Genomic DNA, 21696 nt, shown 5'->3' on the forward strand with positions numbered 1-21696 from the left:
GAAGAACAGTACTTCATAAATATGCGTGTCTGTGCAGAGAGGAAAATGGAGTGGATGGGAAGGAAGTGTTAGAAAATGTTTAGTGCTACGAAGAACAAAGAAATGAAGCAGGGAGTGGGGATAGAAAGGGCTGGGTAGGAACTGGAATTTTAAATGAGGAGGTCACGAAAGGCCTCTTTCCAAAGACAGTGGTTCAGTGGCATTGGAGGGAGGCGTGAGAGCAAGCTGGGTGGTTATCCCAGAGGGAGGGAATCCAGGCTAGGCAGAGAGCAATCTGAGAAGGCCCAGGGGTGGGGGTCCGCTGTTCCTATACCACCCAGGGCTGCCCCTGAGCACCTCCTCCGCAGATGTCCTCAGGCTCATTAGTGGAGTCGGGTGTAGCATTAGAATTTCCTAAAGTCATCTGTCCACAGACACATGAGAGAGCCGCATGCTGGGGTCATGTCCTACAAAGGAAATGCAAAGAAATGCTACTTTAATAGTGTGTGGTTATAACTCTTTTCCTTCTACATAAAACATTTGAATATCTGAGAATTCTATGTCATTTTCATTCAGGGCCTGGTGTACATTTAAAGGAGGGAGAAATGAGAGATCAAAGGTAGGGATGGAAGTGTGTGGGTGTTAGGTGTGTTCCCCGCTGCCTTTATTGGGTCCCTGGGCCTGTGGTAGTCACAGTGTGGTGTGAGTGGATGAAGGACATTTGGTGTGTGTACTGGCAGCTGCAAGCCGAACTTCCAAGCTGCATACTGAGTCCACCACAAGCTTCCAGCCCAGAGCTTAATCACACCCCAAGAGAATGGCAGTCGGAGGGGACCATGAATATTATCCAGTGGGCAGGATGCTCTGCGTTCTCCCCGCTTTGGTCACACTGAACTTTAGAGATAAGAAATTGAGGCCTTACGCTCAATAACAATCCCATCTTTGTTGTAGAACCGTTTATTTCCTCATAGCTGTTTTCATTACAGAGATAAGAGATTTAAAATGTGTGGCCTTTTTTTCCATTTTCTGTTTAAATCCATTAGGACACAGTGCTTTGCACCTCGCAGCCAAGAACGGCCACCACGAATGCATCAAGAAGCTCCTTCAGGTAAAAAAGGGCAACAGCTTAAAATTATAAACATGTCGTTTTTAAAATTAAAAAGTAACCTTATCTGTGAAAGAACAAATACACACACACACACACACGCACCTACTCTCTCTCTTCCTTCAAACACTTACTCAGAACCTGGGTTTCCTAACAAGCTTCATTTAGCTGAAGTGACAGCTAAAGAGAAGATTATTTATTTCCATAGCAGTTGCACTGGTAAGGAAGAGGGTCCTGATCAAAACTGTAGTCTCTTCCTGGAATCCAGTCTTTTTCTCCCCTTTATGCAGCTCCTCATTTTCTTTTCTAAGGGACTTGTGCCCTTTAAATAGTCAGTTTAAAAAATTTTTCCCGTGCTTTCGGAGATCCTTACAATATAGGGTCTCCACTATCCTAGTATTCCTTCTCTCAATTAGTAGAACTCACCTCTTATTGCAAAGCCAAATTTCAACCATTATTTGCTTATATACAATTCGATGAGCTTTTAGTTCTTAGTTTTTAAGTTCTCGGTTTTATTCTTCTTTATAATTTTAAGCTAACTCTCTGGTTCGATAACCTTGCCAGGAAGTTTATAATGATTGCTTAGGGTGACGACTTCAGTAAATCTTTAAAGATGAATATTTAATGAAATCCCAATAGCAGTCCTTACTGTAACATCCAGCTGTTGCCAGTCAAAATGCAAGCTGGCTGTTTTCAAGAACAGCGTAGAGCAATAAAATATGTGTTTGGAGTACTGTCTGTTCTGTGGAGCTGTTGTCTCAGCCTTCAGAGCACTGTTTGGGACCCGAGCATCTTGCTTTAATTTGGCTTTGCAATTCTAATGCAGAAGTGTGGTCACATTCTTTAGTTTGTCTTGCTCTGCTGATCACACAGCTTCTTGTCTTGCATTACATGATGCAAGCTACCGCCAATGCCAGGAATGCTTAGCCTTAACAGGTCTTTGAAGTGAAATTAAAGAAAAATAGATCAACATCTGTGATGATTATTATTTTTATTATGAGGCTTCTCCCTGAAAACAATTGAAATGAAACTTTTCTTATCTGCCTCCTCTGGGACTGGACACTTTGCATAAATGAAAATCGTTGACTTGACCAAGAAAGTGCCCTGCCTCCGCACCCTTGGTCTTACCTCAATTTATTTAACTTATATGTGTTTTAAATCTCTATTCCCATCCTGGCTTGGCTATCCAGACTTTGCATCTGGCTCTGATTTTAAGGGAGAATGAACTTGACAAGCTGGAAATCCTCATGGGCAAGGACCAGATAGTCTGGCTTCTAATGTAATTTTGTATCTGGTTATGCAAATGGATTGGTTTTTCCCTGGAATCTTTGAAGCCTTTAAACAGTTCCTTGTGCTGTTCTAAAATTAGGCTGAAGCCTGGTAAGTTGTAACTTGATCCCCATTCTTCTCACCACGGAAGGGCAGACAGACATTTCGCTTTAATGTTGCCTATTCTCGTGTCCTCGAACTTACAAACTGTTTGAATGCAGTTCGTTCTCTCTGGATAATTGTGAAAACCTGAGGCTTTGATGTCCTCCTAGTGGGCTGCTTTCCTTAGTCAGTTCTCCACCTCCTGTCTTAGCGATCGACGCCGTTTGTGACGTGACCCCTCTCATCTCCCACCCTGGGCCCTCAGTATTTGCTCCTCTCTCTGGACTCTCTAGACCTTTGCTCTTACTATCTGTCTGCTAGAGATACTTGCCCTCTCCAGTGGCTAGCATTTCAAAGTTCTGCCTCCTCAAGTCAAGGAGCGCAAATAAAGCCTTGTGAAGTCCTTCAAATTCAAATGAACTCCCTTCCTCCCCTCACAGCCTGCTATTTCCCCCACTCTTTTTTCTAGCAAGGGTTCCCCAGGCACCGTGCACTGTACCGAGCATTGCGTACATATAAGCAGAGCAGCCCCCATCTCGGTGGAGTTTGCAGTTTGGTAAACAGTACACAAATATGCATTACAAATTGCACAACACCAAGAAGAAACTAACGGTCTACTGTGAGAGAAGAGCGAGGGGCAGTGTTCAGGGAAGGCTTCCTGGCGGAGGTGATATTTAAGAGGCGAATGCGACAATGCAAAGAGCTAAGGGGAAAGCATTCCAAGCTGACACAGCAGCAAGAACAAAGGCCTAAGGCAGGAAAGATACTAACTAGTCAGAGGAAAGAAAGCCAGTGAGTGGACGTGGGGCAAAGCAGGCAAGGAAGAGAAAGGTGCAGGGTACAAGGCTTATATGTCATGAGGGAGAGACTGTAATTAATCTAAGTACAGAGTGGATCTGTGAAGAGTTTTTAAGTAACGAGTGACATTCACAGCTTTAAAAGATCGCTCTAGTTGTATTACAGAATTGGTTAAAGGGGAGAGAAGCAGAACTGTGGAGACTCACTGGGAGGCTCTCGTAGCTGTCTAGGTGAGAGGGTGCTGCCTTAGACTAAGTCGTAATAGAGACACGGAAGATCCAGGGTACGTTTCGGAGACGAAGTTGACTGGACATAGTGGAAAATTAAATGTAGAAGAAGGAGAAGAAATCGGAGATGACTCGGTGGTTTCTGGCTCATTCACTCGAATGAATGAAGTGACCGGGAGGGTCAGGCTGAGGGTCGAGAGGGGCAGGGAACCAGAAGACTCGGCTGTGCTGTGGTCCAGGTGCCTGTGAGACATCAGAACAGACGTGGGAAACAAGCAGGGCGTCATTAAGCCTGGTGGTCAGAGACGAGCTCTGTCCTGTACAGATACGAACACCGGCTCCAGCTCGGCCTGTCCAGGCTCAGATCTTGGCTCTGCCACTTGCTGTGACTTGAGCAGATTATGAACATCTTTGTACCTCAGTTACCTCCTCTGAAAATGGGGCTGAATGATAGTATCTGACGAGGGTTGTTAGGAGCCTTAAAACAATTCTTTGAACAGTGCCTGGCACATCATAACTTGATACTTACACAATACTGTTGTTATCAAGATAGCGTTTGAGAGTCATTAGCTTCTACGTGGTATTTTAAGCTGCAGGTATGGATGAGATTACCAAGGAAGAGAGCTTAGAGAGGGAATTGGGGAATACCAAGGTTTCAGGTTTTATGTTTGTCCAAAGGAGGAGGAGGAGCCAGAGCGGTGGTCAGGAAACAAGGGTACGGTGGGCCAGGCAGGGCTGTAGGAGCCCGGAGGATGGAGTGTCAACAGGGTGACGGTTTGCCTGTGTCACGATTCCTTGGAGATGAGTCTCCCTCCTCCTAAGAGACTGTAGGCCTCTGGAGTGTGGCACCTGGGGCTCATTCATGTGTATACTCTTCCTCATAAGGCCCCTCATACTTTGCAGGAAAAAGAGGAACTGAATAAAACAGAACTTTATTATATGGATTTGTTTATTTTTGTCTTACAGTCTAAATGCCCAGCCGAAAGTGTTGACAGCTCTGGGAAAACCGCTTTACATTATGCAGGTAACTTTCTTTCTCTTATTTGTCTTCTTCTGCCGTAAGACACAGTAACTTTTCATTTTCCTGATTCAAGCCATTAAAGTTACCATATTTTCCTGGTACTGTTTTCTGTCATAATTCCTAGACTTTGGCTTTTTTTTTTTTCAGTTTGCAAAGCATCTAGGGTTACCAAGGAATAAATCTAGAATTCATCAACTGCCCACAAAACAACCAGTAAAAATTATCATGAATATTATAGTTTAATTCATTTAAGGTTCTGTTTAAACTAAGATATTCATAAGTATTTGTATATTTCAGGTAACGTGTGATACAGATTTTTCTGACTTGGAGCTCGTTAAGAACATCAGTTAATCTATCAAAGTTTTGCTGTACTATCTGTCATGTTGTCCTCAAGTGACAACATGTTGACAATGAACTCTGGGATGATTAGATTTACAAATATCTTTTAGTGCTAGTTGTGAAAAAGCTAAATCAAATGATTGCTTAGGGGCAACTGGCAGTTGCTGGCTTTAGGTCTGGCCAATACTGAAATTAAATGGTAATTGAAGACACCCCTTTCTTAACGTCCCTGGCACTATTTCTCTTCAATGCAACCAGAGCGAACAGATGCAAACTGGATAGATCCAACTTCTCCTTCCTAGCAGTGCTCGATGCCCCTAGTGTGAAAGTAGCTTTGTGATCCACGGTGTTTGTGTTTTCCTTTCTTCAGCTGCGCAGGGCTGCCTTCAAACCGTGCAGGTTCTTTGCGAACACAAAAGCCCCATAAACCTCAAGGATTTGGTAAGTACCAGGCCGCCCAGGTGGATGTGGACTCTGGTTGCTAGAGCGCTGCGGGCCACTTCTGAGAGTCACTAGGACTTTAGAGACCTAAGTGTTTGGCACATCCTGTGGCTTTTCAATCTAGATCTTCTTCTGCAAAATAGATTTAAGAATTATTCCTTATTGGTCCCCAAATCATTAATTAAACATTTCATGGATTATACTTTCCATATGTGTATATTTGTATCTAAAGTATATATGGGGTCTACTATCAACCTAAATATTAATAATCTTAATTTCTTAATTTTTAAAAATAAAAAATAAGTCTAAGTTGAAGTTTTATTATTTTCTTTCGGCAGCCTATGTGTCACCTTGGGGACTCCCGGTTAGGGTTTTCCAGCTGCAGGACCACCCCTAGCATATTGTAACGTCCCTGGGCTGTTTGGAGAATAAATTTACATGCCTATTGCTCTGGGTACAGGGTTAAATTTCCCAAGGTTGTATGGGCATTGATATGCACACACTTAAACCTGATGGGGGATATGAGAATATAGAATCTGTAAATAAATTCACACTCCCTGAATTTCAGTACTTTATAGCCAGAAAGCATAACTTTGCAGAGATCATTTTTTGGAAATGTGTCTGAAATTCTACTTTAAAAGGACACTTTGTCCTTAAGCAGAAAATGTATTTTTAAAAGTCTCCATGTCAAAATAATTGGATACATTGTAACATCTTTTTCCTTTACCTATTTGAATACATCTACCTTAAATATTACTGTCCACCCCATTTCTAGGGTGTGTTCAGAGAGAAAGCAGAATACAAGCTTCTGTTTAGGTATCATTGGAGTCAGGTCCCCTTACCCCCCTCATCCTAGGATTGTAGAAATAATTACCTATATAATCTTCTAGTATTTTTTTTTTCATTTGTTTTATAGTGTAATGTTTAAGTTCTTCATCCACCTCTGTATATGAGCTGGGGATCTAATTTTCTTTTGTTGCAAAGGAATTGCCAGTTGTCGTAGTGTAACATATTAAACCAGTCATGCTTTCCATCCATCTCTTTATCTAGTCATGTGTCATAATAGAGAAACTCTTAATTTATGTGGTGTTTCGATACCTAGTAAGATTATGAAAGGGTATGCTTTACGAGAAGGCGTGGTAGGGTACATGGTGCACGTAATTCACTCGGGAGAAACTGCTTAAAGGTCAGCAGGACCTACTGATGCCGTGTGAAACAAGTCCTTCATTTCTCCAGGACCATCCCTCACTTAACGTGGCACCTGTGCCCTGAGCCTTTCCATGCTTTGTGTTCCACTCTCTCTCACGTCTTCACCAGACTGAGTGATGGCGGAGGAAACAAGCAGCCCAAGAGGCTGAGGCTCCTGAGGAAAAGCTAACAATCAGTGTAATTCCATAAGAAAAGTTGTGCTAAGATGTAGTGGCTGCCTGACTGGGACATAGACTATCATTGCCGGGGGAGGTCAAGTGTAAGACCAGCAGGACAATTCAAGAATAAATGTAGAAAGAACAAGGACCTTTGCAATTCTGACATCTGCTGTCTGAGTTCAAATCTTAATCTGAATTTGCCTCCTAGGATGGGAACATACCACTGCTTCTTGCAGTACAAAGTGGCCACAGCGAGGTCTGTCGCTTTCTTCTAGATCATGGAGCAGATGTAAATTCCAGGGACAAAAATGGAAGGTACCACAGAGTTAGAAATCATGGGATTTCAGTGATACCCACATTCTGAGAGTCTTTGAAAATATCACAGGTGTATTTTGGATCGTTTGTTATAAAGTGTTTTTTTTTTTTTAACTTTGCTTTTTAAATTTTCTGCCTTTTTTTGATAATCAAGAATCTGTTTTGACTTATAATTTTTTTCTCTCAGACTTTTGGGAACATCATTGAGTCTATGATGAGATTATTAAATACATAGACCAATTCTTATGACTTTTCATGTAAAATTAAATGAAAGTGAACATATTGGTTTCTTTTTAAAAATAGTCTTAACAATGTATAGATAGTATAAAATGCTTGAGGTGGAAGGAGGATAAGATTTGTGCCAATCATATTAAATTCGATCATATTTAGAAGATTATGTTTACAAGATTATGTCTATGTTATTTGACCTAATATGGTTCAACGTTTTGAATTAATCTGAGGTTTTAAAAAACAAAACAACTACCTAATTTCATCTTGATAGCATTCCATTTTGAATTCCCTAGATAGTCGTACAGTTTTAACAGCACTTAACTCTTCTTTTCCCTGTGTTTAAGATGAATGAAATGATTTCCCAGGAAAGCATTCTCATATTTTATTAGTACTAATTTGGCATCTCCTTTTTTCTTTAGAACTGCTCTCATGGTGGCTTGTGAGATCGGCAGCTCTAACATTGTGGAAGCCTTAATTAAAAAGGGTGCAGACCTAACTCTTGTAGATTCTCTTGGACACAATGCCTTACATTATTCCAAACTCTCAGAAAATGCAGGAATTCAAAGCCTTCTATTATCAAAAATCTCTCAGGATGCTGGTATGTGAAAGAAAATAGCCAGTGTTGTTTTAAGTTTATCCACTCCATTTTCCCCAAAGGGTAAAGGAATTTGTGCAATATGATATATTTTATTATTCTTTTAAACATATTCTCGAAGAAAAATGTAGTGTTAAAAATTATGTATGTTGTGTGTGTGTCTCCCCCCCGCCAAAGTGGGTATGAGTTATTATGGTTCTTATAGTTCTTTTTTTCTCCCCCACTTTTTCCTCTATAGATTTAAAGACACCAACAAAACCAAAACAGGTATTTATCTTTGGGGGAGGGTTTTTTTTTTTTTTAATCTTTGCTTATGGGAATTTGAAAATGTTCCTATTAAATTACTCTGTGGTCCACTAGAAAAGTGATGAAGACAATGCTGAAAATACATAAGGAGTGAAATATCTTTAGAATAAATGATTCATAAGGTTTTCAAAATGGTTTACCCTACTTCCAAAGCTTATAACTTTAAACTTGCTACTTATATATTCATCTTTTTCTGAAATGTACTAATATTTCCTATTGTTATGAAACGTTTAATGTGGTTTAAACTGAGAATAACAATGTTTTAAATACTTGTAATATCACATGGATTATAACCCTACATCTATGGCATTGTTAGATATTTAGTGAAAAATAAGATATTTAACTTTTCTTTTTATTTTGATTAGGGCTTTTCTAAAATGTCATTAGTGTTTACACAGAAATTGAGAAGTTTGCCCCAATACTTTGGAGTTTTTGTCTAAAAACATAGTCACTATTGCTTACTTTATTAATAAGATGTTTGGCTGTTATATTTATTTCTACATCAGAGTTTTTGAAAAAAATTATAAACACAAATACTCAGTACTGAATTTATTATATACTAACTGGTACTTATTTGTTCATAACCTTCAGAGATGAGATTCTTCCTTCCCCCATATTTATATTTTTTAAGGAGAGAATGGAAGTAATGCAAAAGTAGGGAAAATACCACTGCTTTGCATTAAGATGAAAGCTAGACTATGAATGTATTCCGTGTCCTAAATTGTGGCAGAAGACCTCTCATCCTCTACTTTCCCAGTTTTGCACACCAACTTAATCTGATTTTTGTCTTGAGTTTTTTATTTTCTTGCTATTAAAGCATGGGCTGCTGGAAGAAAATTTGGAGCATGTATAATGCTTATTTTTATGTTGGTAGCAGATTTCAGATCTTGATAAAGTTAGAAGTGCATGGACTGTTGAGGTTTTTCTCATTGTTTGATGAAGCTATTTGCTCAGACTTTACTAACCTAACTAACCCACTTCCATTCTTTGGACTGTGATAACTTTCAGCATGATCAAGTCTCTAAAATAAGCTCAGAAAGAAGTGGAACTCCAAAAAAACGCAAAGCTCCACCACCTCCTATCAGTCCTACCCAGGTAAAAACAAAAGCAAACCAACAGTGAACAAACACAACAGCAGAGTCATAATTTTGTCATTTTGTGTTTAGGCCAAAAGAAATACTTTGAATTGACCCTAAAATGCACATTTAAAATTTTCTTTAGTGGTTTTAAATTACAAATTATGGTATGAAGGATTTTGATTATTAGTATGGAAATAAGGTTGATTCTCATTTATTTATTTCAAAACTGAAAAATTGAACAGGATCTTTTTTAAAAGCCTCAAGGAAATTTCTCAATCTTAATGACAGAAACTTTCCTTAAGGTAATAAATTTAGTCTCTTAATCCTTCATATTAACAATTCTTGTGAAGGGCGGGAGAATGGATAGCTGGTGAGACAGTTAAAAATGAATTTTAGTTGGTTTCTTAACACACTTAAAATATATTTGCCTTTCTAATTACATTTAATATTGACTAATATTAAAAGCAGTTTTTATTTCAGGTTATAGTGATTACTGCATTGAGGAGGAAGTACAGATATCTATGAAATGGCAAATAAAAACAGGCTGGGGTTTGTTATTAAAAGAATTAGAGGTCATAAAAGGAATAATGCATATTCAGTAGTTGAGAGACTATCTCCTCTGATAGGCAATTTTAACTAAGTTAGCATATTCATTTATAATCTCAACCTGCAATAGAAGTTTTATAGATTTTTAAAATTGATTCTTGTCTTAAAATTATAGAGCAAAGTTATTTACATTCTGCAAACTTTCAAAAAGTATTCGAGGTAGATGATTTGAAAATATGTTACCTCTGAAATAATTAAAACTAAGGATAATTACGGTAGATTTATTTGCATTGGTTACATTCTTTGGCACTGGAGAAGAAAAGACTTTGAAGAAGCATTATTTATTGGTGGTTTTTGTTTTGTCTTTAGCTGAGTGATGTGTCTTCCCCAAGATCAATAACTTCAACACCACTTTCAGGAAAGGAATCGATATTTTTTGCTGAACCACCCTTCAAGGTAGGGGGGTTGTGTTCAGTTTTGCTGTTGAATTGTATGATACATAATAAACTTAGTTTAAGTTATATAATACTGGGGAAAACAGAATATACTTCTCAATGATTGATTTACAACTTTTTATCAAGAAGCGTCTCTTGATTATTTTTGCTGGCATGGACCCCATACGAAAGAATAGAGTGAATAAATTACATTCATTAACTAATAATGTCTTCATTTAACAAAAAGGACAAAGATAAGAACTTAACTTGATAACCATTCTTCTTGAAATAATGCCAATCAAGTGGAAATTCTTGTTATTCTCTGATTTCTTACTGAGAAGTAATTACATGTTTTAATTAAATTTTTCCTGACTATAACAGTAATATGTATTTATTTTAGAAATTTTTGAAAATCCATTAGGTCTTATTCCACCTGATTCTGTGGATTTGTGGTTGGAAAGTATTTTAAGGAATGGGAAGATATTTCAATTCAATATCTCTTTACCTGACAATCACTAGAAAATTGCCCTTGGGAGGAAAGTAAAATTTATGTTGGAGTGAAATTTTATGATATAATTATATATTTATCTTTTCCATCTAAGAATTACTAAAGATAAATTTTCTTCTAAGTTGGATTTAACATTGATTTGAAAAAGATTCTATCAACCTACCATTTCCTTCACTTTAAAAACTAGATTTTATTAATAAACTCTTAAAATGAATACCTAGACAGGGCAAGCGAGGCAAGGAGAGGAAGTTATGCTTTCACAATCAGTACCCTAATATCTTCTAATATGATTGTGGCTTAAAAGAGGCAATGCATTCCAAAGAATAATATCGCAGATTGTGATTTTCAGAAATAGAGTGTGTAAGGACTTTCATTTCCTTTAAAAACATAGAAAGATAAAGTGACACCATTTAGAATAGTTAAGGTTTAAAAAGATTAAAAACACCAATTGTTGATGATGTGGAAGAACTAGAATTCTCATATTCTTAGTGATGTAAAATGGTATAAATACTTTGAAAAAGTCCTTGAGGATTTATTTAAAAATTCAAAATATATCTATCACATGAGCTAGGCATCCACTCATAGACGTTTACCCTAGAGAAATCAAAATAAACGTCTCCAAAAAATCTTATACACAAATGTTTATAGCCGCTTTATTCAAATATCCCCAAATTAGAAAGCAATGCAAATGTCCTTCAAGAAGTGAATGGATAAAGATAACAAGATTTGTCCAAATAATGGATAAAGCAGCATGATAGATGAGTCTGAAAATCATCGTGCTGAGTGAAAGAAGCCAGACACAAAGAAATTCGTGCACTATGACATTCCATTTGTATGAATTCTAGAAAATGCAAAAAAGAAAGAATAGTGGTTGCCTGGGACTAGGGCAGACAGGGATGGGCTATGATGAGGCGCAAGGAAACTTTTAGTGGCAACGGAAATATTATAGTGATGGGTCCATGGACATAGATCTGTCAGAACTCCTCAAATTGTAAACTTTATATGGATGCTGTTTATTATACCTTAATACAGCTGAAAAATAAAAGTAAACATATATTTTTAAAAGTGAAAATACAGCTTTTTGTAAAGATAAGCACTTGCCAAAAATGAGCCACTTTATTTTTAGCCTCTGGGCCTTTACAAACGTTCCTTTGCTGAAAAATTATCTCCCTTATCATGGTTTGTGGCTCATCTAGACGAAATATAGCAATTTCTGGCCAGTGACTGTATTTCCTTTTGAAGTTACAAGAAATTTCACAATATATTAGCAGATATTTAGGGACAAAAGTTTAGAGGAAATCTTCAGATTTTCAATCCAAGACCAAAAGAATTTTTATTCTCTTATCAAACTACCTTTATCTTCTCTGACAGGTCTTCTTAACTACCATTTCTCTTAGAAATACAAATAATTATTAATAGCAGTTAACTTATAAAATGATAAATCTAAAAGTACTTCTCATTTATTTTAATCAATATATTACTCAGTTAGGTAAAACTTCTATTTAACACTTCATTATGAAAGTAATATTTGCCATCTCAAGTTTTAAGACATAGCCCCTAAATTAGCTATTACATAACATTATTATCATCTTAAAAGAAATTTGTATTATACTTACTAAATGAAATGTCTGAAAAATATCATGAGTGTATATACCCTCTGGAATGTCTAACGTTTTAGAAATTATACTTTAGCAGATAATTGTCACTTTTATTCACTTATATTTTAAAACATCTTCTTTCCTTGAGATTTTGTAACTGTTTTTCTAGTAAGATAACAGAGAGGAGGACAATTTGCTTGATTCTTTTGTGAAATGTTACATTCAGGAATATTCTGTTAAGTCATCTTTGTGTTCCGGCAGGCTGAGATCAGTTCTATACGGGAAAACAAAGACAGACAGAGTGACAGCACGGCAGGTAAGATGAAAGGGCATTCGCTTTTGTTCCTTTGAACGGTCTCTACTCTAGGTCCACTTAGAGAGAACAAAGGCCAAACGGGGCCACCCTGTGTAGGGAGGCCAGAGAGCCCTGGCGTGCTGCCCCAGAGCTTCCAGTCCCACACAGGCTGACGCTCTCTGCACTTCAAGGGCCATCACCTGGATTTGAAGGAGTCTCAGAGCCTGGATGTGAAAAAATATATCTCTGTTTTCGTTGTCCCTCACTAACTGTTAGCACTTCATTCAGTTATGAATATAGGCAATAAAACCCCGTGGTATAAGCGGATCGGTGACTTTGACACCAAGAGAATTCACAGGTAATGTCATATCACCTTACCGTTATTGCAGATATCCTGAAATATCATTTACGCTATTTCTACTAGACGTTATGGCGGTCATTAGACCTGTTGCCAGATCTTGTTATTTGTTCTCTTACAAAATAAGTTCTTAAATGACTGTAGCCTGTATATTCTATCATATGCATTTAAAAACACTATTTTGAGACGGGGTCCCCAGGTTGTCAGGTGTTCAGCTGGCAGCAGTCCTTCAAGGTGAACAGCAGCTTGCTTCCTGAAGGAAGAGCTGACTGAGCACCCCCCTGACTGCCACAATCTAACTTTTCTACTTTGGCATGTAAATAGACATATGTAAAGATAGAGTATTAACGAAATCACACACCATCGGGTTGTCTTCGCCAAGACAGGGTTTAAGTCCTTGTATTAAGAGTCCAGCCTGCGGATTTGCCCTCTAAGAATCAATTTAAACTGCAGAGTAGATTATTTCAAAGGTTCAGTTCAGTTTCTCGGTCTTAGCATTTCACATGTGTTTGGAGTCTTTAACTTAGAGACTTTAGAAATATTAAACTTTCTAATTCTGGCAAAGATTGGTGTTAACATAACTGGACAGTTGTTACATTGACTACTTAAAAATCCATCCATTGTACCTTAGAAGTAATTTCTGGTGCAATGACAGTCATGCTCCCAATCACCTGATAGATTCCGTACTCTCACAAATTAATGTCATAAAGCTGTAGCTTAGGCACAAGACATCAGGAGAAAGCGTTTCTATGAAGAAATGTCATTTTGCATCCTTCCAAGTTAAGATTAGAGCTTTCATTTTTGTATGAAATGGCTGTGAGAAAATAAAATTTAGATCAGTTCTTTTCAGAATGCAGTCTGTAAACTGTTGTTAGTAAGGAGCTTGTACCAGAAGGTCATCCTGCTGTGTCACTAAGCACATGGCTTTGTCCAGATAATGTTTTTTTTTTCCATAGGAAGACTTTCTGGAGGAAGGAAGCAGTACTATGAAATACATTCTGGAGCAAGTTTCTTGTCTCGATCAGTGAACACTTTGAGTAGCATTGCTTTGGATGCTATTTCAGCACGATATTCAGTAGGATGTCAAAAAGTTGTGGTTTACCAACAGTGTTTACAGTGGGGTTCAGAGCAGACCATTGTATACCAGAGTGGTCAGCAAATGCTATCTGGAGGAGGCCAAGTTTGATGTGGGTCTTGAAAGATGCCTACGAGTTAGGTAGCCAAAGAAATGCTGTGAGGGCAGTCGTACGGTGAAGAATTAAAGATGCAGCTTTGTGTTGAGACTATAGAGGGTCTGATGGACACACTGAATCTGAGGAATATGGATACTAGAGAAAGACCTCATGAGTCATAAACCTGAAACAGTGGATTAGGGCCAGATCATAGAGGCCTTAATCCAGATAAAGAAATTTGGAGAATGTTTTTGGAGAGAGAGCAATTGAAGTACTTGAACCAAAGAAATGACTCTATCCAAGCATGTTTCAGGAAGATTAGTCTGACAGTGGTGTGTAGGCTACATTTTTACTAGGGAGAGGAGAGAGATAGAGATTTGTTAGGAAGCCTTTTGCAGTTTGGGGATAAAGTTTGAACTAGTGTAATGGTGGTGGGGGTAAGAAGCGAACCAAATTCTGGAGATATTTCTAATAAGGATTCACAGAATGGGACTTATTAGGCATAAGAGGAATAAAAAATAATAATAACCAAGGTATGACACTTAATCAAGTGAATGAAAAATGTATGACCAAATCCATCATTTTTCAGATGAGCTTCTGCGCATCTAGGCATCTAGATTTGTTCTAGGAATGAATATCCCGGTAAGGAAACCCAGCACCTGAGAGTTGCTGTTCATTTATCCACCTGGTGGGGGCTTTCATTCACAGTCAGGACTAGGAAGAAGAACTGGATCCAGCAGAAAGGGAATTTGTTAAGAGGTCAGAGAAACAGTCTGATTTTTGAGTATTATTTTAAATTGCCTTTCTCTTTTCCAAGGTGCTGATAGTTTATTGGATATAAGTTCTGAAGCTGACCAACAGGATATTCTTGTCCTATTGCAAGCAAAAGTTGCTTCTCTTACCTTACACAATAAGGAATTACAAGATAAATTACAGGTAGGTAAATAGATTGCTACCACGGACTATTCTGTAGAGTCGAGCTACTGGGTTTTCCAGGGTTAGTCAGATGATATTTTGTTTTAAACATCTACATTAGTTTCTTCTTCTTTTTTAATATAGTTAGCCTTAAGCATTTTGTAGTTTCACATTATTTGTTTCTTGAGAGTTATTTGTTAGCCCTATTTCTGTAAGTTGATAAATTGGTAAATTATATATAATTATATACATAGTATATGTATGTAATATGACAAATTATATGTGTATGTACATTTATAGATGTGATTAGCCATTCATTTAGTAAAGTCGATCATTTAGAAAATTTAAGAAATTGAAAACAAATAGCTATATTAAGCCCATTGTCCCTCTCGGCAACTAGAATAATATGAGAAATAAAGGAGAAATTTGAGTCAGAGTCTTTACGGCCAAAACAAATCTAGTGTTTTTTTAAGTGGCACAAAAAAATCTGTTCAAATAGAGAACAGAATAGGCTCAGTGTCGTTAATCCGATTCTCATGGGCCAGACCACATTTTTTCGTGAGGCAGAAGTACCTGTGCAAAATGATCACACTGCTCCCCCACACGTAGGGTTTGGATTTGTTCGCGTTCCAGTTGCATGCTCACCTAACCGCACCTTTGGTGCCATTCATTCTTGCCTTTGTCCCAGGCCAAAACACCCAGGGAGGCAGAAGCTGACCTGAGCTTCGACTCTTACCACTCTACTCACACTGACTTGGCCCCGCCGCTGGGCAGACCGAGCGAAACCTCTCCCCCAGACTCCAAGTCCTCACCATCTGTCTTATCACATTCCGTGGGTAAATCCACTATCGACGGCGATGTCAGAATTCAGCAACTACAAGAGATTTTGCAAGATGTGCAGAGGAGATTGGAGAGCTCTGAAGCAGAGAAGAAACAGCTGCAGGCCGAGCTCCAGTCCAGGAGGACAGAGTCGCTGTGCTTATTAAACAACGCCGAGATTTCTGAGAACGGCTCCGACCTCAGCCAGAAGCTTAAAGAAACTCAGAGCAAGTATGAGGAGGCCATGAAAGAAGTCCTTAGTGTGCAGAAGCAGATGAAACTGGGCCTCGTATCACCTGAGAGCATGGATAGTTATTCACATCTCCGTGAGCTCAGGATCACTGAGGAGGAAGTAGGTGTGCTCAAGCGGGATCTCCAGAATGCATTAGAAGAAAGTGAAAGGAATAAAGAGAAAGTGAGAGAGTTAGAGGAAAAACTTGTAGAGAGGGAGACTGGCGTGGTAATCAAGCCACCTGTGGAAGAGTATGAGGAAATGAAAAGTTCGTATTGCTCTGTTATTGAGAATATGAATAAGGAGAAAGCGTTTTTGTTCGAGAAATACCAAGAAGCCCAAGAAGAAATCATGAAATTAAAAGATACACTAAAAAGTCAGATGACACAGGAGGCTGGTGATGAAGCTGGGGACATGAAAGAGGCCATGAACAGGATGATAGATGAACTCAACAAACAGGTGAGCGAGCTGTCCCAGCTGTACAAAGAAGCCCAGGCTGAGCTGGAGGATTATAGGAAGAGGAAATCTCTAGAAGACATAACCGCTGAATATATCCATAAAGCAGAGCATGAAAAACTGATGCAAGTGACCAATGTATCCAGGGCTAAGGCAGAAGAGGCACTGTCCGAAATGAAGTCTCAGTACTCCAAAGTGTTAAATGAGTTGACTCACCTGAAGCAACTGGTAGATGCCCAGAAAGAGAACTCTGTCTCCATCACAGAACATTTGCAGGTGATAACCACGCTGCGGACGACTACCAAAGAGTTGGAGGAAAAAATCAGCGGTCTTAAAGAGCACCTTGCCAGCAAGGAAGTAGAAGTGGCCAAACTAGAGAAACAGCTTGTTGAAGAGAAGGCTGCAATGACCGAGGCGATGGTGCCCAGGTCTGCCTATGAAAAGCTCCAGTCGGCTTTAGAAAGTGAAGTGAGTGTGTTGGCATCGAAATTAAAGGATTCCGTAAAAGAGAAAGAGAAGGCCTATTCAGAGGTTGCCCAAATTAGAAGTGAAGCCTCGCAAATGAAAAGGGAAAGGGAAACTGTTCAGACTCTCTTGAAATCCAAAGAGCAAGAAGTAAATGAACTTGTGCAAAAATTCCAGCACGCTCAGGAAGACCTGGCAGAGATGAAGAGATGTTCAGAGAGCTCTTCAAAACTGGAGGAGGATAAAGACAAGAAGGTTGGTGAGATTCTGTAGCTGCTGATTTTCTAGCTAGTAAGCCCCAGGCCTTTCAACCTTCAGTATAGTTAGTATTTTTAGCGTTCGTTGGCACTAACCTGTCGTGAATGCTCAGAAGCTCTATGCATGACTCCATCTGTCCCCAAAGCCACAGTAGAATATAGGTTGGACATTTATTTAAAAACAAAACACAACGCTGATCTACCATTTCCCTTATCCTCAAGCATTTTCACATATGTTGTGCATATTTTTCCTTTAAAAATTATTTCACAGAAGCCTGCCCAGTGTCAGGGATCAGAAGGGAACCCACAGAGTGAAAAGTTTTTGTGGACAATCTTGAACTTCAGCTCTTTTGGAAGCCAGACAGATTCCTCCGTCATATGTAAACCCAAGTACTCCCAGACTTAATCTGCTTCCCTAAGCTCCATGAGCTTTTCCTTGAGTCAGTACAAAAACTGCTCTCCTTGGCCCTCGTTTTCAAAGGTGTATAGGAGGGGAAGGGAGGAATGTGGGCTGCTGGTGATTAGAGGTGGGCTGGGTGTGGCGTAGAGGAAGGGGGAAGGCTAAGGGGAGTGGGGAATAGTTCTCTGCCCAAATCTGCTCTGCTTCCAGGTCCCCTGGGTCATATGTTCTGAACGGCATCAACCAGAGCATTATCTATCCTTTATTATGATGAATCTTTCAAAAGAGCTTCCGAAGCCAAAGGGGCAGGGCTTTGGGAAGTGGAGGGAGGAGTTGTGTTTACTTTAAAAGCAAAATGTCCAGAGATGTCAGGATTCCTAGAATTTATTCCAATTGCCTATGTCAACAATGTTGAATAAGATATAAGATATAGCTGTCTCTTAAAAAGAATGCCTAAAATCTCATTTCTGATTCATTCTTTCAACAGTACCCTCTTTTAAGGGTGAAAAGGGAAATCAGTGTCATAGCTTCTGTTACCTTCATGCATCAAAACACAATGTTTAATCTGGGGTCCTTGTTTGAGTATAGTGGCCTTAGAAGGCTTTGTTGGTTTATCTGGGTTTTCCTAAAATATAAAAAAGGAATTGTTCCAAAGTCTCCAGTCTCAGAGGCCAATAGAAGCCATGTTCAAAGCTTAGAGATACCCGGACTTTTGCTTCTGCAGGTACGTTCTTGCCTATTGATATGGTTTCCCTTTCTCTCTAGATAAATGAGATGTCGAAGGAAGTCACCAAGCTGAAGGAGGCCCTGAACAGCCTCTCGCAGCTCTCCTACTCGGCGAGCTCCTCCAAGAGGCAGAGTCAGCAGCTGGAAGTGCTGCAGCAGCAGGTCAGACAGCTGCAGAACCAGCTGGCTGTGAGTGGACTTGTTTCTGGGGCCTGGGTTGGGGTCGGGGGGAAAAAAAAAGGGCGGGGTGGGGTGGCAGATTATACACCTGCTCCATTGGTAGGACAGGTAGTAGTGAACAAACAGATTCCCAGCCTAAAGGGCTATTGTACTTCAGTGAGCAACTGAAAACTTCTTTGGTGAGGGCAACAGAAGGAACTGGTGGAATTTCCAGTCGTTATTTGCCATGAGTTGGATCAGATGTATCTCTGAGAAGGAGGAATGGGCAGGACAGCGGAGCAGGCTTCCTGTTCACTCATCCACTAACTTTTTATCCCTTCTCCATTTTTCTGCAACAGTCGTCACTGTCTCTGACAGTGGCAAGAACTTTTTCTTATCAGGGGCCAGGATCTCTGGTAGTTACATCTCTATGACAAGCTGATTCTTGGCCACTCTCAGTATTTCATCCAGGAAAGTCCTTTCATATCTGTATTAGTTTCCTATGACTATTTTAACAGATCAGCACAAACTTGGTTTCAAGTAACACAAATTTATTATCTTAAAGTTCTGGAGATCGTAAGTCCAAAATCAGTTTTGCTAAAGTCAAGATGTTGTCAGGACTGGTTCCTTCTAGAACTCTACGGGAGAATCTATTTTCTTGCCTGTTTTGCTTTTAGAGGCCACCTGAATCCCTTGGCTCATGGCCTCTACCTTCGTCTTCAAAGCACATCACTCCAACCTCCAGTTCTGTCCTCCTATCTCCTCTCACCTTTGACCTTGTTTCTCTCTTTTAAAGACCCTTGTGATTACATTTAAGGCACACTCAGATGATCAGAATAATCTTTCTCTCAACTTCGAAATTCGTAATCACACCTGCAAGGTCCCTTTGCCATATAGATAACATTCACAGATTCTGAGGGTAAGGAAGGGGACATCTTTAGAGGGCCCTCATCTAGCCTACCACGATCTGTTAAGGGTTTAGTTGACGAGGGTATGATACATTTTCCACATGATGTCAAGGGTTAGTCTGTCCCGGGCTATCTCTAGCTTCATGTACAAACGGGACCTAGATTTTATGATTTCTTCAATATTCATGAATTCAGGTTTCTGCAGTCCCAACTCTGGCTGGCCACAACGTACAAAACTAGCTTTGTTGTGTTCCTAGCTCTAGCAATGGAGGAATAATCAGGGTTTTACAGGTCACTTTCTCTGATGAAGTGGATATCACAGATTTGTAGATAAAGTACTAATGGTTTATATAGTCATTCTTACAGTATTCAACATGTGTTTAATGAGTTCCTCTGTATCAGTTTTGTACAAGGTATTGATGACATAAAAATGACTAAGACACAGTCCCTGCTCTCACAGAATTTGTATGTAATATGATGGTTTGCCTTATTCTTGATGTGGTAAGCACCCATTGATAGAGAGATGCCCAACATGCTGTGGGAAGACAGAGGAAATGAGCTTACTCAGTCTGGGTGAGTCTTGAGAGGCTCCCTGCAGGATGTGATGCTTGCACTGAGTCTCCAAGGGATGAATAGGAGGCAACAAGGACTGAGATGTGGCATTTAGAGGGCTCTTAGTAGCCTTGGTGAGAACAGTTGTAGTGGAGCGGCAGAGCAGAATCTGGACTGCAGTAGGCTGCCTGCTAGAGAAGCGAATGAGGAGCAAGGTGTCTGATAGGCCTGAACAATGACTACAGGAGGCAGAGGAAGCCTAAACCAGGTTTGCCAGAAGGCTAGGAGATGGTGGTCAGAAAGCGGATGCTTCCGGTTGAGATTTCAGAGGTAACGACAGAAGCAGGGCCATGACCATGAGAGTCAGTGGCTGGAAGGAGGAGGAGCAAGTCACTGAAGCTGAAGTTGAAGAACTCAGAGGCCGAGGTGTAGATGGCTCATCCATATGGATGTTGCAGTCAACCTAGTGTTGACAGAAGCGGGGATAGAAAGGAGGACAGTGACGAAAAGATTAACAGTATAAATGATTGAGTGGCAGTAACCAAAAGGTGGGAGGAAAGAACACTGAGAAAGGTACCAAGCGTACCTTCTAATGGCATGAACCTCAAAAGCTTGAGGTTTCAGAGGTTGTCCTCGAATAGTAGGACAGCTCATATTCTGACACTGATAGGAAGGAGGTGAGAATGGGTATCGATGGACTTTTGTAGATTTTTGAAGTTATCCTATACATGATAGTCTCAATTTTCATCATGAGGTAGGAGGAAGGGGCTCTTCCTGGGAAACTTAAGAGCTAAGTGAAGATCCTTGAAATAATCACTGAGAAGAATTGGAATAATAGCTCAACAAGGAGAGACAGAATCATTAACAGCTGTACTGAGGAATAACTGAAGTTGGTGCTCACCTTCCTGGTACACTGACAGCTAACTAAATACATTTTCTGGGTATTATACAACGGACTACATAGGGGTGATCGATAACCCCCTAAAAAAGTAGATTTTTCAAAATTAAATTAATAAGTATTTGGCTATTGTAGAAAGTTGGAAAATAAAGAAAACTCTGAAAAAATCCCTATAAATAAAAATCGCCTATAATTCAATCACTCAGAGCCAATCGCTTTTTGCGTGTATTTTCTATTTACATTGTGTGAAGGTATCTATGTATTTGCATAAGTATGTACACAGATTTTTTTTTTGCAATAAATTTAGGATTATAATTACTTTTTACATGATTTTTTAAATTTTTTTATTTTTATTGAGTTTATTGGGGTAACATTGGTTAATACAATTATACAATTTTCAGATGTACATTATCATTTGACATCTGTGTATTCTATTGTTTACCACCCAAAGTCCAGTTTCCTTCATATATTCAATCCTCTTTACCCACTTCACTTTCCCCCTACCCCCCTATATTTGACTCCCTTTATCCTGTCTACCTACCCCCACCTCCCCCACCCCATTAGTAACCACTAGTCTGTAGTCCTCTGGTAACCACTAGCCTATAGTCCATGTCCATGAGACTCTGTTTGTTTGTCCTGCTCATTTGTTGCTTTTAGGTTTATATTCTACATATAAGTGATATCATGTCATTTTCAACTTTTTCTGTCTGGCTTATTTCGCTTAGCATGATTATCTTAAGGTCCATCCACGATGATGCAAATGACACTATTTCATCTCTTCTTATGACTGAGTTATTCCATTGTATAACTGTACCACAGCTTCT

At 39.3% G+C, this 21696-nt stretch overlaps 1 protein-coding gene across 3 annotated transcripts in view; it reads left to right on the plus strand.

Moving 5' to 3' along the window:
* RAI14 (retinoic acid induced 14) overlaps positions 1 to 21696 on the plus strand; it is a 129101-nt gene that overhangs the window by 104438 nt on the left and 2967 nt on the right. For 2 of the 3 annotated variants that reach the window (XM_025050960.1, XM_015593962.2), the window contains exons 5-16: positions 1023 to 1087; positions 4447 to 4504; positions 5211 to 5281; positions 6857 to 6963; positions 7614 to 7792; positions 8028 to 8056; positions 9104 to 9190; positions 10090 to 10176; positions 12522 to 12576; positions 14903 to 15021; positions 15689 to 17227; positions 18395 to 18544. In XM_025050960.1, coding sequence (XP_024906728.1) covers positions 1023 to 1087; positions 4447 to 4504; positions 5211 to 5281; positions 6857 to 6963; positions 7614 to 7792; positions 8028 to 8056; positions 9104 to 9190; positions 10090 to 10176; positions 12522 to 12576; positions 14903 to 15021; positions 15689 to 17227; positions 18395 to 18544 — 2546 coding nt within the window. The remainder of the gene's footprint in view (positions 1 to 1022; positions 1088 to 4446; positions 4505 to 5210; positions 5282 to 6856; positions 6964 to 7613; positions 7793 to 8027; positions 8057 to 9103; positions 9191 to 10089; positions 10177 to 12521; positions 12577 to 14902; positions 15022 to 15688; positions 17228 to 18394; positions 18545 to 21696) is intronic. The other variant, XM_015593964.2, reaches the window with a different exon arrangement.

This window comes from Pteropus alecto, unplaced genomic scaffold (genome assembly GCF_000325575.1).
Source record: "Pteropus alecto unplaced genomic scaffold, ASM32557v1 scaffold127, whole genome shotgun sequence".
Classification (NCBI taxonomy): Eukaryota; Metazoa; Chordata; class Mammalia; order Chiroptera; family Pteropodidae; genus Pteropus; species Pteropus alecto.